This window comes from Chionomys nivalis, chromosome 2, assembly GCF_950005125.1.
Source record: "Chionomys nivalis chromosome 2, mChiNiv1.1, whole genome shotgun sequence".
NCBI lineage: Eukaryota > Metazoa > Chordata > Mammalia > Rodentia > Cricetidae > Chionomys > Chionomys nivalis.
The window spans coordinates 69,942,471-69,960,225 of NC_080087.1; the positions used below are offsets into that span (position 1 = coordinate 69,942,471).

The 17,755-nt window shown below is 40.1% G+C and overlaps 1 protein-coding gene across 1 annotated transcript in view; it reads right to left on the minus strand.

Annotated features, from left to right (window-relative positions):
• LOC130868156 (leukocyte immunoglobulin-like receptor subfamily B member 1) overlaps positions 1-11,206 on the minus strand; it is a 63,209-nt gene extending 52,003 nt beyond the window's left edge. The window contains exons 1-3 of the mRNA XM_057760411.1: positions 11,057-11,206; positions 10,779-10,814; positions 9,527-9,811 (exon numbers count right to left, since the gene is read on the minus strand). Of these exons, the coding sequence (XP_057616394.1) occupies positions 9,527-9,811; positions 10,779-10,814; positions 11,057-11,087 (352 nt within the window). The 5' untranslated portion in view covers positions 11,088-11,206. The remainder of the gene's footprint in view (positions 1-9,526; positions 9,812-10,778; positions 10,815-11,056) is intronic.
• Positions 11,207-17,755: the final 6,549 nt, after the last annotated feature.

A 17,755-nucleotide genomic window follows, 5' to 3' on the forward strand; every position in this document is an offset into this window, starting at 1 on the left:
AAACGGCGGAGAGAGAATACGCAAATTAACAAAATCAGAAATGAAAAGGGAGACATAACCACAGACTCAGAGGAAATTCAGAGAATCATTAGATCTTACTACAAAAATCTGTATGCCACAAAATTGGAAAATGTTATAGAAATGGACACTTTTTTAGATAAGTACCATATACCAAAGTTAAACCAGGAACAGGTGAACAATCTAAATAGACCTGTTAGTCGCGAAGAATTAGAAGTTGTTATAAAAAACCTCCCCACCAAAAAAAGCCCAGGTCCAGACGGCTTCAATGCAGAATTCTACCAGAACTTCCAAGAAGACCTAATACCTATACTCCTTAATGTATTTCACAATATTGAAACAGAGAAGTCATTGCCAAATTCCTTTTATGAAGCTGAAGTTACTCTGATACCAAAACCACACAAAGACACAACCAAGAAAGAGAACTACAGGCCAATCTCACTCATGAACATCGACGCAAAAATACTCGATAAAATACTGGCAAACCGAATCCAAGAACACATCAGAAAAATTATCCATTATGATCAAGTAGGCTTCATCCCAGAGATGCAGGGCTGGTTCAACATACGAAAATCTATCAATGTAATCCATCATATAAATAAACTGAAAGAAAAAAACCATATGATCATTTCATTAGATGCTGAAAAAGCATTTGACAAAATTCAACATCCCTTTATGATAAAGGTCTTAGAGAGATTAGGAATACAAGGGTCGTTCCTAACTATAATAAAAGCTATTTATAGCAAGCCGTCAGCTAACATCAAATTAAATGGAGAGAAACTCAAAGCTATTCCACTAAAATCAGGAACACGACAAGGTTGTCCACTCTCTCCATACCTCTTTAATATAGTGCTTGAAATTCTAGCAATAGCAATAAGACAACATAAGGGGATCAAAGGGATTCAAATCGGAAAGGAAGAAGTTAAACTTTCATTATTTGCAGACGATATGATAGTGTACATAAGCGACCCCAAAAACTCCAGCAAAGAACTCCTTCAGCTGATAAACACCTTTAGTAGCATTGCAGGATACAAGATCAATTCCAAAATATCAGTTGCCCTCCTATACACAAAGGATAAGGAAGCAGAGATGGAAATCAGAGAAGCATCACCCTTCACGATAGCCACAAATAGCATAAAATATCTTGGGGTAACCCTAACCAAGGAAGTAAAGGATCTATTTGACAAGAACTTTAAGTCAATGAAGAAAGAAATTGAGGAGGATACCAGAAAATGGAAGGATCTCCCTTGCTCTTGGATAGGGAGGATCAACATAGTAAAAATGGCAATTCTACCAAGGGCAATTTATAGATTCAATGCAATCCCCATCAAAATCCCATCAAAATTCTTCACAGATCTTGAGAGGACAATAATCAACTTTATATGGAGAAACAAAAAACCCAGGATAGCCAAAACAATCTTATATAATAAAGGATCGTCTGGAGGCATTACCATCCCTGACCTCAAACTCTATTACAGAGCCTCAGTATTGAAAACAGTTTGGTATTGGCATAAAAACAGAGAAGTCGACCAATGGAACCGAGTAGAAGACCCTGATTTTAACCCACAAACTTATGAACACCTAATTTTTGATAAAGGAGCTAAAAGTATTCAATGGAAAAAAGAGAGCATCTTCAACAAATGGTGCTGGCAGAACTGGTTGTCAACGTGTAGAAGAATGAAAATAGATCCATATCTATCACCATGCACAAAACTCAAGTCCAAATGGATTAAAGACCTCAATATTAGTCTGAACACACTGAACCTGATAGAAGAAAAAGTTGGAAGTACTCTACAACATATGGGTACAGGAGATCACTTCCTACGTTTATCCCCAGCAGCACAGACATTAAGGGCAACATTGAATAAATGGGACCTCCTAAAACTGAGTAGCTTCTGTAAAGCAAAGGACACTGTCACTAAGACAAAAAGGCAACCCACTGACTGGGAGAAGATCATCACCAACCCTGCAACAGACAAAGGTCTGATCACCAAAATATATAAAGAACTCAAGAAACTAAACTTTAAAATGCTAATGAACCCAATAAAAAAATGGGGCACTGATCTGAACAGAGAATTCTCAACAGAAGAAATTCAAATGGCCAAAAGACACCTAAGGTCATGCTCAACCTCCTTAGCGATAAGGGAAATGCAAATTAAAACAACTTTGAGATACCATCTTACACCTGTCAGAATGGCTAAAATCAAGAACACCAATGATAGCCTTTGCTGGAGAGGTTGTGGAGAAAGAGGCACACTCATTCATTGCTGGTGGGAATGCAAACTTGTGCAACCACTTTGGAAATCAGTGTGGCGATTTCTCAGGAAATTTGGGATCAACCTACCCCAAGATCCAGTAATACCACTATTGGGAATATACCCAAGAGATGCCACATCAAATGACAAAAGTATCTGTTCAACTATGTTCATAGCAGCATTGTTTGTAATAGCCAAAACCTGGAAACAACCTAGATGCCCTTCAATGGAGGAATGGATGAAGAAAGTGTGGAATATATACATATTAGAGTACTACTCAGCAGTAAAAAACAATGACTTCTCGAATTTTGCGTGCAAATGGATGGAAATAGAAAACACTATCCTGAGTGAGGTATCCCAGACTCAAAAAGAGGAACATGGGATGTACTCACTCATAATCGGTTTCTAGCCATAAAATAAAAGACATTAAGCATATAATGTGTGATCCTATAGAAGCTAAATAAGAAAGTGAACCCAAAGAAAATCATATAGTCATCCGCATGGAGAGGGGGAAGTAGACAAGATTCCAGGGCAAAAACTGGGAACTTGCGGGTGAGGTGGCATGGGGCAAAGGGGAAATGGGATGAGAAATATGAGAAGGGGAGGATGGGAGGAGCTCGGAGGATTGGGATGGTTGGGATATAGGAAGGATGGATACGGGAGCAGCGAAGTATATATCCTATCTAAGGGAGCCATCTTAGGGTTGGCAAGAGACTTGACTCTTGAGGGGTTCGCAGGTGTCCAGGAATATGTCCCCAGCTGGTACCTTGGGCAACTAAGGAGAGGGAACCTGAAATGACCCTATCCTATACTGATGAATATCTTGCATATCACCTTAGAACCTTCATCTGGCGATGGATCGAGGTAGAGACAGAGTCTCAATTTGGAGCAACGGTCTGAGCTCTTAAGGTCCAAATGAGGAGCAGAAGGAGGGAGAACATGAGCAAAAAATCAGGACCACGAGGGATGCACCCACCCACTGTGACAGTGGAACTTATTTATTGGGAGCCCACCAAGGCCAGCTGGTCTGGAACTGAATAAGCATGGGTTGATTCCGGACTCTCTGAGCATGGCGGTCAATGAAGACTGATGAGAAGCCAAGGACAATGGCAATAGGTTTCGATCCTAATACATGAACTGGCTTTGTGGGAGCTTAGCCTGTTTGGACCCTCACCTTTCTGGACGTAGATAGAAGGACCTTGGTCTTCCCGCAGGACAGGGAATTTGGACTGCTCTTCAGTATCGAGAGGGAGGGGGAATGGAGTGGAGGGAGGAGAAGAGGAGTGGGGATAGGGGGAGGGAAGTGGGGGGAGGGCAATATTTGCGAGGAGGGGAGGGAAATGGGAAATGGGGAGCAGGTGGAAATTTTAATTAAAAAAGAATAAAAATAAATAAATAAGTAAAAAAATAGAAAATATATTTAATAAAATTATAGAAGAAAACTTTCCCAACCTAAAGAAAGATATACCTATGAAGGTTCAAGAAGCATACAGAACACCGAATAGGCTGGATCAAAAAAAAAAACATCCCCTTGCCATATAATAATCAAAACACAAAGCATACAGAACAAAGAAAGAATATTAAAAGCTGCAAAGGAAAAAGGCCAAGTTACTTATAAAGGTAAACCTATCAGACTTACACCTACCTGACTTCTCTATTGAAACCATGAAAGCCAGAAGGTCCTGGATAGATGTACTGCAGAAACTAAGAGACTTTGGATGCAAGCCAAGACGACTATACCCAGCAAAACTTTCGTTCACTATAAATGGAGAAAACAAAATTTTCCAGGATAAAAACAAATTTAAACAATACGTAGCCACAAATCCAGCCTTACAGAAAGTAATAGAAGGAAAATCACTAACCAAGGAGTCCAACAATGACCACAATATCTCAGAAACTAGAGACCCTTCCCCAGCACAACTCGAAGAAGGGAAACACACAAAATTTAATACTAAAAAAATGACGGGAGTTAACAACCACTGGTCATTAATATCACTTAATGTCAATGGATTCAATTCACCTATAAAAAGGCACAGACTAAGAGATTGGATACGAAAACAGGATCCAACATTCTGCTGTTTACAAGAAACACACCTCAACCACAAAGACAGACACCTACTCAGAGTAAAGGGTTGGGATAAGGCTTATCAAGTAAATGGAACTAAGAAACAAGCAGGTGTGGCCATACTAATTTCTAACAAAGTTGACTTCAAACTTAAATCAATCAGAAGAGATGGAGAGGGACATTTTCTACTCATAACAGGAACAATTCATCAGGATGAAGTCTCAATCCTGAATATATATGCCCCTAATATAAAAGCACCCACGTACGTAAAAGAAACATTGCTAAAACTCAAGGCAGCAATCAAACTGCACACATTAATAGTAGGAGACTTTAACACTCCTCTCTCACCAATGGACAGGTCAATCAGACAGAAACCTAACAGAGAAATAAGAGAATTATTGGAGATAATGAATCAAATGGACTTAACAGACATCTATAGAATATTCCACCCAAATAGGAAAGAATATACCTTCTTCTCTGCAGCTCATGGAACCTTCTCGAAAATTGACCACATACTCGGTAACAAAGCAAACATCCACAGTTACAAAAAAATATCTGTAACCACCTGTATCTTATCAGATAACCATGGATTAAAGCTAGAATTCAACAACAATGCTACCCCCAGAAAGCCTATGAACTCATGGAAACTGAACAGTCAACTACTTAACCATACCTGGATTAGGGAAGAAATAAAGAAAGAAATTAAAGTCTTCCTTGAATTCAATGAAAATAAAGAAACAACCTACTCAAACCTATGGGACACTATGAAAGCAGTCCTGAGAGGAAAGTTCATAGCACTAAGTGCCCACTTAAAGAAAACAGAGAAAGCACACATTGGAGACTTAGCAGCCCACCTGAAAGCTCTAGAACAAAAAGAAGCAAACTCACCTAGAAGGAGTAGAAGACTGGAAATAATCAAACTAAGGGCTGAAATCAACAAAATAGAAACACAGAAAACAATCCAAAGAATCAATGAAACAAAAAGCTGGTTCCTGGAGAAAATCAACAAGATTGATAAACCCCTATTGAAACTAATCAAACAGCAGAGAGAGAATTTGCAAATTAATAAAATCAGAAATGAAAAGGGGGACATAACCACAGACACAGAGGAAATTCAGAGAATCATTAGATCTTACTACAAAAGCCTGTATGCCACAAAACTGGAAAATGTGAGAGAAATGAACACTTTTTTAGATTAATACCATATACCAAAGTTAAACCAGGACCAGGTAAACAACCTAAATAGACCTGTGAGTCACGAAGAATTAGAAGCTGTTATCAAAAACCTCCCTTCTAAAAAAAGTCCAGGACCAGATGGTTTCAATGCGGAATTCTACCAGAACTTCCAAGAAGACCTAATACCTATACTCCTAAATGTATTTCACAATATAGAAACAGAAGAGTCATTGCCAAATTCCTTTTATGAAGCTACAGTAACTCTGATACCAAAACCACACAAAGACTCAACCAAGAAAGAGAATTACAGGCCAATCTCACTCATGAACATCGACGCAAAAATCCTCAACAAAATACTGGCAAACTGAATCCAAGAACACATTAGAAAAATTATCCATTATGATCAAGTAGGCTTCATCCCAAAGATGCAGGGCTGGTTTAACATATGCAAATCTATCAATGTAATCCATCATATAAATAAACTGAAAGAAAAAAAACCATATGATAGTTTCATTAGATGCTGAAAAAGCATTTGACAAAATTCAACATCCCTTTATGATAAAAGTCTTGGAGAGATTAGGGATACAAGGGTCATACCTAAATATAATTAAAGCTATTTACAGCAAGCCGACAGCTAACATCAAATTAAACGGAGAGAAACTTAAAGCCATCCCACTAAAATCAGGAACATGCCAAGGCTGTCCACTCTCCCCATACCTCTTCAATATAGTTCTTGAAGTCTTAGCAATAGCAACAAGACAACATAAGGGGATCAAGGGGATTCGAATTGGAAAGGAAGAAGTTAAACTTGCGTTATTTGCAGATGATATGATAGTGTACTTAAGCGACCCCAAAAACTCCACCAAAGAACTTCTACAGCTGATAATTTCCTTTAGTAATGTGGCAGGATACAAGATCAACTCCAAAAAATCGGTCGCCCTCTTATACACAAAGGATATGGAAGTAGAGAGGGAAATAAGAGAATCATCACCTTTCACGATAGCCACAAACAGCATAAAATATCTTGGGGTAACTCTAACCAAGGAAGTGAAAGATCTATTTGACAAGAACTTTAAGTCTTTGAAGAAAGAAATTGAAGAGGATACCAGAAAACGGAAGGATCTCCCTTGCTCTTGGATTGGGAAGATCAACATAGTAAAACTGGCAATTCTACCAAAGGCAATCTATAGATTCAATGCAATCCCCATCAAGGTCCCATCAAAATTCTTCACAGATCTTGAGAGGACAATAATCAACTTTATACGGAAAAACAAAAAACCCAGGATGGCCAAAACAATCTTATACAATAAAGGAACTTCTGGAGGCATTACCATCCCTGACTTCAAACTCTATTACAGAGCTACAGTAATGAAACCAGCGTGGTACTGGCATAAAAACAGAGAAGTCGACCAATGGAATCGTATAGAAGACCCGGATTTTAACCCACAAACCTATGAACACCTCATTTTCGATAAAGGAGCTAAAAGTGTACAATGGAAGAAAGAAAGCATCTTCAACAAATGGTGCTGGCACAATTGGATGTCAACCTGTAGAAGAATGAAAATAGACCCATATCTATCACCATGTACAAAACTCAAGTCCAAATGGATCAAAGACCTCAATATCAATCTGAACACACTGAACCTGATAGAAGAGAAAATGGGAAGTACCCTACAACATATGGGCACAGGAGATCGCTTCCTATGTATAAGCCCAGCAGCACAGACATTAAGGGCAACATTGAATAAATGGGACCTCCTGAAACTGAGAACCTTCTGTAAAGCAAAGGACACTGTCACTAAGACAAAAAGGCACCCTACTGACTGGGAGAAGATCTTCACCAACCCCGCAACAGACAAAGGTCTGATCTCCAAAATATATAAAGAACTCAAGAAACTAGACGCTAAAATGATAATTAACCCAATTAAAAAATGGGGCACTGAATTGAACAGAGAATTCTCAAAAGAAGAAGTTAAAATGGCCAAAAGATACTTAAGGTCATGCTCAACCTCCTTAGCGATCAGAGAAATGCAAATCAAAACAACTTTGAGATATCATCTCACACCTGTCAGAATGGCTAAAATCAAAAACACCAAGGATAGCCTTTGCTGGAGAGGCTGTGGAGAAAGAGGTACCCTCATCCATTGCTGGTGGGACTGCAAACTTGTGCAACCACTTTGGAAATCAGTGTGGTGGTTTCTCAGAAAAATTGGGATCAATCTACCCCTCGACCCAGCAATACCACTCTTGGAAATATACCCAAGAGATCCCTTATCATATGACAAAAGCATTTGTTCAACTATGTTCATAGCAGCATTATTTGTAATAGCCAGAACCTGGAAGCATCCTAGGTGTCCTTCAATGGAAGAATGGATGAAGAAAGTGTGGAATATATACACATTAGAGTACTACTCTGTGGTAAAAAACAATGACTTCTCGAATTTTGCATGCAAATGGATGGAAATAGAAAATACTATCCTGAGTGAGGTAACCCAGACCCAAAAAGAAGATCATGGGATGTACTCACTCATAATTGGTTTCTAGCCATGGATAGGGGGCCACTGAGTCTATAATTTGTGGTCCTAAAGAAGCTAAATAAGAGGGCAAACCCAAGGAAAAACATATAGTTATCCTCCTGGCTATGGGAAATAGACAAGATTGCCAGGCAAAAAATTGGAATCTTGGGGGTAGGGTGGGATGGGGATAAGAGGAGATGGAGAGAGAAAAGTGTGAAGGAGAGGATGAGGGGAACTTGGGGAAACAGGATGATTAGGGATATAGGAAGGTTGGATAAGGGAGCAGGGAAACTCATATCTTAGTTAAGGGAGCCACCTAAGGGTTGGCAAGAGACTTGAACTTGGAGTGGCTACCAGATGCCCAGGGCAATGTCCCCAGTTAGTTCCTTGGGCACCTGAGGATAGGGAACCTGAAATGAACCTATCCTATAGCCATACTGATGAATATCTTGCATAACACCATAGAACCTTCATCTAGAGATGGATGGAGATAGAGACAGAGACCCACACTGGAGCACCGGACTGAGCTCCTAAGGTCCTAATGAGGAGCAGAAGGAGGGAGAACATGTACAACGAAGTCAGGACCACGAGGGGTGCACCCACCCACTGAGACAGTGGGGCCGATCTATTGGGAGCTCACCAAGGCCAGCTGGACTGTGACTGAAAAACCATGGGATAAAACCGGACTCTCTGAACATGGCGGACAATGAGAGCTGACGAGAGGCCAAGGGGAATGGCACGGGGTTTTGATCCTACTTCAGGTTCTGGCTTTGTGGGAGCCTAGACAGTTTGGATGTTCACCTTCCTAGATCTGGATGGAGGGGGGAGGACCTTGTACTTTCCACAGGGCAGGGAACCCTGACTGCTCCTGTGACTGGAGAGAGAGGAGAAGAGGAGTGGGGGAAGGGGGAGAGGGACGGGAGGAGGGGGAGGGAAATGGGAGGCGGGGAGGAGGCGAAAATTTTTTTTTTCAACAAATAAAAAAAAAGAAATAGAAGAAAAGGCAAACAAAAAGCTAGAAAAAATGAATAAATCCCTCAAAGATACCCAAGAAAACTAAGAAAAACCAATCAAACAGGTGAAGGAAACAGGTCAACTTGAAGAGCAAAATGGAGGTAATAAAGAAAATACAAACCAAGGACTGGTTGGATATGGAAAATTTGAGTAAACAAACAGGAACTATGAGACAAGTATTACCAATAAAAAATTTAAAAAAAAAGATTATGCTTGGTTACACATTATGCTTGGTTCAAGGACAGTCTGAAATATGTGAGAACATGTCTCAAAAAAAACTGAAAATAAAGTTTTCAGGAAAATCAAGTAGTGAAGAAAAATGGAAATTGAAAAGGAAATGAGGAGAGGAGAGAAGAGGAGAGGGAAGAGATCACTATATTGGAGCAGAGATGCAGAGCAGGGCCTGGGATGGGGCATATGTGGCTAGTTAGGTTGGATCAGAGACTGAGCCTGAAGGACAGTGTTCTTGGACAGTTACTCACCTGTCACCACCAGCTCCAGATTGTCACTACTTCGTGACCATTCACCTCTCCTAAAGTATTCACAGAAGTAAATCCCAGCATTGTTGTGTGTTATATTCTTCAGACTGAATTCAAACACCTCCTGGGCTCCCTGCGGGGTAACATCATGCCCCTCAACAACGCGTACAAGACGGGTTAGACGCACACTGGTCACTCCTGGAGGGATCCTGCAGAAGATGGTCACATCACTGCCTTTGGGAACCACAGCTCCTGGAACAGCCCAGATGGAAGGCTGGGGTGGTGGCCCTGGAGAGACACAGGAAAAAGTGCTAATAAACCGATATCAGGAGAGCCACATAGCCAAAGGAGCTACAAAGTAGCTCCCACAACTATTGTAATCAAGAAAATGCCCCACCAACAAACCCACAGGCCAGTGTTATGGGGACAATTCCTCAGTTGAAATTACTTCTTGCCAGAGGACTCTAGCTTGTGTCCTGTTGAAAGAAAACTAAACAGGGAGAAGTGTCGTCATTTTCAGAACTGAGCTTCTGGCTTAGTTCCAAAGGACCAATCATCTTTACTGTTCCCAAACAATGTCAGAATAACCCTCATGCCTTAATGCTATGAGTGGCTTCTCTACTTGTGTCCTATCAGCCCAGGAATGAACCCTGTGGGCTGCCATTCTCATCACCAAATCGTTCCATTTCTAAGTTATTCAACAGCAAATTCATTCAAATCGCTGACCTGTGTCTGACTTTGTCTCTTGTGTCCATGAAAAACCCAAACACTATTCTCATGTCCAATGTCACACAAAGCCTGGGAGCCTCTGAAAATAAATGAATCCCATCTATGCAACACACACACTAGACAGTATTTTATTCACCTCTGTCTCATGGATGACAAGCCTTAGCAAGGGCAGAATCAGTAAGAGAGCAAGGCAAAGCCCAAGTGAGAAGAGACAGGAGGAAAAGGGAAACAAATTCAAAATCAAATATCTATATCCTCAGGAGACACATGTGTGCAGGTGGCCCCTCCTCTATGCCATTTATTCAATATCCTTCTGAGACACATATCATGCAGGCATTACTGGAGTACAGTCGAGAATCCCCACCCCAGAGATGGCTACAGTAGTAAGTTCTGATCATTAAGTAAGTGTGCCAGTGGCTGCCAGTGAAAAATCCCATCTCAGGATCTGCACAAGATGCTTCAAGCTCCTCCCATGCTACTCCCAGCCAACTTAGTTCCCCAGGGTTAAAACAGCAAACAGACTCACCAGACTGTGCCCAGGTCTTCTGTACCATTAAAAACACTGAAAATAGAGCAAAAGACTGATGAGGAAAATCTGTCCTGTTATAAACTGACCCAGATCCCAGAGCTCAGATCAAAAGACCAGGTCCCAATGGACAGGCTGAAGTCAAGGAAGACTCCTCTGCAGCCACCAGACCAGGTCTTCATTGAGGAAGAGTTCTATGAGAGGAGCCCAGGTTATAAAACTGGGACTCTATACTCCTTACCTCAATAGCTAAAAATGATGACCCCTGGCACACTTACCAAGTCCAGGAAGAGCAGCTCCAAGGACCATGGCAGTGTCTCATGCCAGATCTCCACAGAAACAGCACGTAGAACTGGTGATAGAGTCTGCACGGTGGGACACAGCTACAGGACAACAAACTGTAGCCCGGAATGCCTGTCAGGGTGAGGATACCCAGTACAAAACAGAAAGTGGATATGCTCTTTCTCAAGACTTGACGCTGACACAATTCAAAACCAAAGCTCAGGGCTAGGCAACAGTTCCTCTATATACTTCCTTTACTGTTTTTTTGTTTTGTTTTTTTTTTATCTTTGGTGCATATTTATTTTTGTTGGTGTTTTTCATTTAAGTTTTTATTAAGTTTTTATTGAATTATACTTTTTTGACTTCCCTCACTGTCTCTCCCTTCCCCTTCAACCCTCTCCCAAGGTCCCTATGCTCCCAATTTACTCAGGAGATCTTGTCCTTTTCTACTTCCCATGTAGATTAGATCCATGTATGTCTCTCTTAGGGTCCTCTTTGTTGTCTAGGTTCTCTGGGATTGTGATTTGTAGGCTGGTTTTCTTTGTTTTATGTTTAAAAACCACTTTTGAGGGATTACATATGATAATTATCGTTCTTGGTCTAGGTTACCTCACTCAATATGATGTTTTTTAGCTCCATCCATTTTCCTGCAAATTTCAAGATGTCATTTTTTCTGCTGTGCAGTACTCCATTGTGTAAATATACCACATTTTCCTTATCCATTCTTCGGTCAAGGGGCATTTAGGTTGTTTCCAGGTTCTGGCTATGACAAACAATACTGCTATGAGCATAGTTAAGCACATGTCCTTGTGACACAATTGAGCATCTGGTGTGGGAGGGCCTTCTGTCTATGTGTTGCTTTGGAGCCTGTCCTAGAACTAGCTCTTGTAGATTAGGCAGGCCTCAAACTCGCAGAAATCTACCTGCTTCTGCCTCCTGAGTTTTGGGATTAAAAAGGGTAAAATCTTTAAAGACACAGAGTACAGTTCTGGCCATCCAGTGGGGCATCTCCCCAGCTACTGGCTTTCTCTATTTACCACATCCCATCTTGCCCCCAGGCACTCCTCTCTATCAGTGCGGGCCTTGGATCCCTCAAATCTGGGGAGCCAGTAGTGAGTGCTTCTGCCTCAGGGGCTTCTTTTTTCCACATGACCCTGCCCACCCCAAGCATTCCCTTTTGTCTGTGAGGACCTTGGCCCATCAAGAGGCCCTGCTCCTGTACTGAGGAAACACATCCAGAGTGGTGAGTGTGTGGTTACCCTGCCAAACCGTCCCTGGAATGGAGTACAGGCCCCCTCCAATTACCTAAATGTTTCTGGCCATACAGTGGGGAATCTGCCCAGCTACTGGCTTTCTCTATTTACCTCATCCCATCTTGCCCCCAAGCACACCTTTTCATCTGTGTGGCCCTTAGATCCCACCAGCACAGCCTGCTTCAGGGAAGAGGGGACCTGAGAGCCAGCTCCAGTGCTGAGGAGACCTAAGAGAGGGCAGACCAAGAAAAACCCCCAAGTACACAGTCAGCCACAACAAAGATTGGACCAACATGCCAAGACGTTCCTGGCCACATTTGAAGGAAGAGATAGGAATGTATCAATGCAAGAATTCCTCCAACAACCTGAAAAACAACATGATAACACTAAAATCCAGAGATCATGCAACAGGAAGACTAGAACACCCTAACCCAAAAGAAGTAGAAGAAATCAACTTTAAACGTAACCTTATGAAAATAATGGAGCCTCTTAAACAGGATGTGAAAAGCTCCCTTTAAAAAATGGAAGAGAAGACAAACAAAAAGTTAGAAGAAATTAATAAATCCCTCAAAGATACCCAAGAAAACCAAGAAAAAGCAATCAAACAGGTAAAGGAAACAGTTTAAGACTTCAATACTGAAATGGAGGTGTAAAGAAAACACAAACCAAGGGATGGCTGGATATGGAAAATCTGGGTAAATGAACAGGAACTACAGAGACAAGTATAACCAACAGAATGTAAGAGATAGAAGAAAGAATCTCAGGTGATGAAGATACTATAGACGAAATAAACTCATTTATCAAAGAAAACAGCAAAACCAACAAATTCTTAACACAAAATATCCAGGAAATCTGGGACACGATGAAAAGACCAAACCTAAATATAATAGGGGTAGAAGAAGGAGAAGAACTCTAGCTAAAAGGTACAGAAAATACATTCAACAAAATTATATAAGAAAACTTTCCCAACAAAAAGAAGGAAATTCCTATGAAGGTACAAGAAGTTTACAGAACATCAATTAGACTGGATCAAAAAAAAATCCCCATGCCATATAATAATCAAAACACAAAACATACAGAATAAAGTAAGAATATTAAGAGCTGCAAAGGAAAAGGGTCAGGTAATATATAAAGGGAAACCTATCAGAATGATACCTGACTTCTCTAAGGAAAGCATGAAAGCCAGAAGGTCTTGGATAGATGTGCTGCAGACATTAAGAGACCATGGATGCAAGCCCAGACTACTATACCCAGCAAAGCTTTCTTTCACCATCGATGAAGAAAACAAGATATTCCAGAATAAAAACAGATTTAAACAATATGTAGCCACAAACCCAGTCTTACAGAAAGTACTAGAAGGAAAACTACAACCCAAGGAAGCCAACAACACCCATAATAACACAGACATCTGACAACCCTCCACCAGCCAACTCAAAGAAGGGAAACACATAAAAACAACCACCAAACAAAATTAACCAGATTTAACAACCACTGGACATTAATATCACTTAACATCAATGAACTCAATTCACCTATAAAAAGGCACAGGTTAAGAGAATGGATATGAAAACAGGATCCAACATTCTGTTGTTTACACGAAACACACCTCAACCTCAAAGACAGACACTACCTCAGAGTAAAGGGTTTGGAAAAGGTTTTCCAAGCAAACAGACCTAAGAAACAAGTGGGTGTGGCTATACTAATATCTAACAAAATTGATTTCAAACTAAAATCAATCAGAAGAGATGGAGAAGAACACTTTATACTCAAAACAGGAACAATTCATCAGGATGAAGTCTCAATCCTGAATATATGCCCCTAATACAAGAGCAACAACATATGTAAAAGAAATATTACTAGAACTCAAAGCACACATCAAACCCCACATACTAATAATAGGAGATTTCAACGCTCCTCTCTCACCAATGGACAGGTCAATCAGATAAAAACTTAATAGAGAAATAAGAGAACTAACAGATGTAATGAATCAAAGGGACTTAACAGACAGCTATAGAACATTCCACCCAAACAGAAAAGAATATACCTTCTTCTCAGCATCTCATGGAACCTTCTTGAAAATAGATCACATACTCGGTAACAAAGCAAACATCGACAGAAACAAAAAAATTGTAGTAACCACCTGTGTACTATTGGATCACCATGGAATAAAGTTAGAATTAAACAATTCTACCCCCAGAAAGCCTACAAACCCATGGAAACTGAACAGTCAACTACTGAACCACCCCTGGGTCAAGGAAGAAATAAAGAAAGAAATTAAAGTCTTCCTTGAATTCAATGAAAATAAAGACACAACATACCCAAACCTATGGGACACTATGAAAGCAGTGCTAAGAGGAAAGTTCATAGCATTAAGAAAATAGAGAAAGCTCACAGTAGAGACTTAACAGCACACCTGAAAGCTCTAGAAAAAAAAAAGCAGACTCACCCAGGAGGAGTAGATGTCTGGAAATAATCAAACTGAGGGCTGAAATCAACAAAATAGAAACAGAAACAATCCAAAGAATCAATGAAACAAAGAGCTGGTTCTTTGAAAAAAAAATCAACAAGATTGACAAACCCCTACCAAACAAACCAAACGGCAGAGAGAGAACACACAAATTAACAAGATCAGAAATGAAAGGGGGGACATAACCACAGACACTGAGGAAATTCAGAAAATCATATGTCTTACTACAAAAGCCTGTATGCTACAAAATTAGAAAATGTAAAAGGAATGGACTGTTTTTAGTTAAATAACATGTACCAAAATTAAATCAAGACCAGGTGAACAATTTAAATAGACCTATAAGTCATGAAGAAATAGAGGTGTCATCAAAAGCTTCCCAATCTAAATAACCCCAGGACCAGATAATTTTAATGCAGAATTCTACCAGAACTTTCAAGAAGAGCTAATACCTATACTCCTTAATGTGTTTCACGTAATAGAAACAGAAGAGTCATTGTCAAACTCTTTATGAAGCTACAATTACCCCGATACCAAAACCACACAAAGACTCAACCAAGAAAGAGAATTACAGATCAATCTCATTATGAACATCAATGCAAAAATTATCAATAAAATAGTGGCAAACCGAATCCAAGAACACATAAAAAAAAATTATCCGTTATGATCAAGTAGGCTTCATCCCAGAGATGCAGGGCTGGTTCAACATATAAAAATCTATCAGTGTAATCCATCATATAAATAAACTGAAAGAAAAACATATGCTCATTTTATTAGATGCTGAAAAAGCATTTGACAAAATTCAACACCCCTTTACGATAAAGGTCTTGGAGAGATTAGGGATAAAAGGTTCATACCTAAATATAAAAATGCAATATACAGTAAGCCGACAGCTAGCATCAAATTAAATGGAGAGAAAGTTAAAGCCATTCCACTAAATTCAGGAACAAGACAAGGCTGTCCACTCTCTCCATACCACTTCAAATAGTGCTTGAAGTTCTAGCAATAACAATAAGACAACATAAGGAGATCAAGGGGATTCGAATTGGAAAGGAAGAAGTCAAACTTTCTTTATTTGCTGATGATATGATAGTGTACATAAGCAACATCAAAAACTCTACCAAAGAACTCCTACAGCTGATAAACACCTTCAGTAATGTGGCAGGATACAAGATCAACTCAAAAAAAAAATCAGTAACCCTCTTATACTCAAAGAATAAAGAAGCAGAGAGGAAAATCAGAGAAACTTCACCTTTCGCAATAGCCACAAATAGCATAAAGTATCCTGGGGTGACACTAACCAAGGAAGTGAAAGATCTATTTGAAAAGAACTTTAAGTCTTTGAAGAAAGAAATTGAAGAGGATACCAGAAAATGGAAGGATCTCACATGCTCTTGGATTAGTAGGATCAACTTAGTAAAAATGCCAATTCTACCAAAGGCAATCTATAGGTTGAATGCAATCCCCATCAAAATCCCAACAAAGTTCTTTACAGACCTAGAGAGAACAATAATCAACTTTATATGGAAAAACAAAAAACCCAGATAGCCAAAACAATCACATACAATAAAAGTACTTCCGGGAAAAAAACGTACTTCCGGAGGCATTACCATCCCTGATTTCCATCTCTATTACAGAGCTACAGTAATGAAAACAGCTTGGTATTGGCATAAAAACAGAGACGTTGACCAATGGAATCGAATCGAAGACCCAGATATTAATCCACAAACCTATGAACACCTGATTTTCTACAAGGAGCTAGAGTATACAATGGAAGAAAGAAAGCATCTTCAACAAATTGTGCTGGCACAACTGGATGCCAACCTGTAGAAGAATGAAAATAGATCCATATCTATCACCATGCACAAAACTCAAGTCCAAATGGATTAAAGACCTCAATATCAGTCTGAACACACTGAACCTGATAGAAGAGAAAGTGGGAAGTAGTCTACAACACATGGGCACAGGAGACCACTACCTACGTATAACCCCAGTAGCACAGGCAATAAGAGCAACAATGAATAAATGGGACCTCCTGAAACTGAGAAGCTTCTGTAAAGCAAAGGACACTGTCATTAAGACAAAAAGGCATCCTACTGAATGGGAGAAGATCTTCACCAACCCCGCATCAGACAAAGGTTTGATCTCCAAAATATATAAAGAACTCAAGAAACTAGACATTAAACTTCTGAATAACCCAATTAAAAAATGGGGTACTGAACTGAACAGAGAATTCTCAAAAGAAGAACTTCAAATGGCCAAAAGGTCATGTTCAACTTCCTTAGCAATCAGGGAAATGCACATCAAAACAACTTTGAGATGCCATCTTACACCTTTCAAAAACACTAATGATAACCTATGCTGGAGAGGATGTAGAGTAAGGGGAACACTCATCCATCGCTGGTGGGAATGCAAACTTGTGCAACCACTTTGGAAATCAGTGTGGCGGTTTCTCAGAAAATTGGGAGTCAACCTACCTCAGGATCCAGCAATACCACTCTTGGAAATATACCCAAGAGATGCCCTATCATACTACAAAAGCATTTGTTCAACTATGTTCATAGCAGCATTGTTTGTTATAGCCAGAACCTGAAAACAACCTAGATACCCCTCAACTGGAGAATGGATAAAGAAAGTGTGACACATTTACACATTAGAATATTATTCAGCAGTGAAAAACAATGACATCGAACAAATTCCACAGGAGTGGCTCTGAAAGAGCCATCTAGGACAGAGAGGGCCTGAGGAGACAAGCTCCACCGGGAGCAGAAGCCAGGAGCAAATCCAGCCCTGCAAGCCAACTCAGTCCTGGGACACTAGCGGATCAGAATTGAGTCAGTAACCAGATCTAGAGTCAGCAAACTCCACCAGAATAGGTACAGGGAAGTAACCACTGAGTGAGTGAGCCAGAGCCACAGACAGCTGAGGGTCAGGATGCAGATCTTGGACCTTCAAGGAATAGACCTAAGCCAGGACCC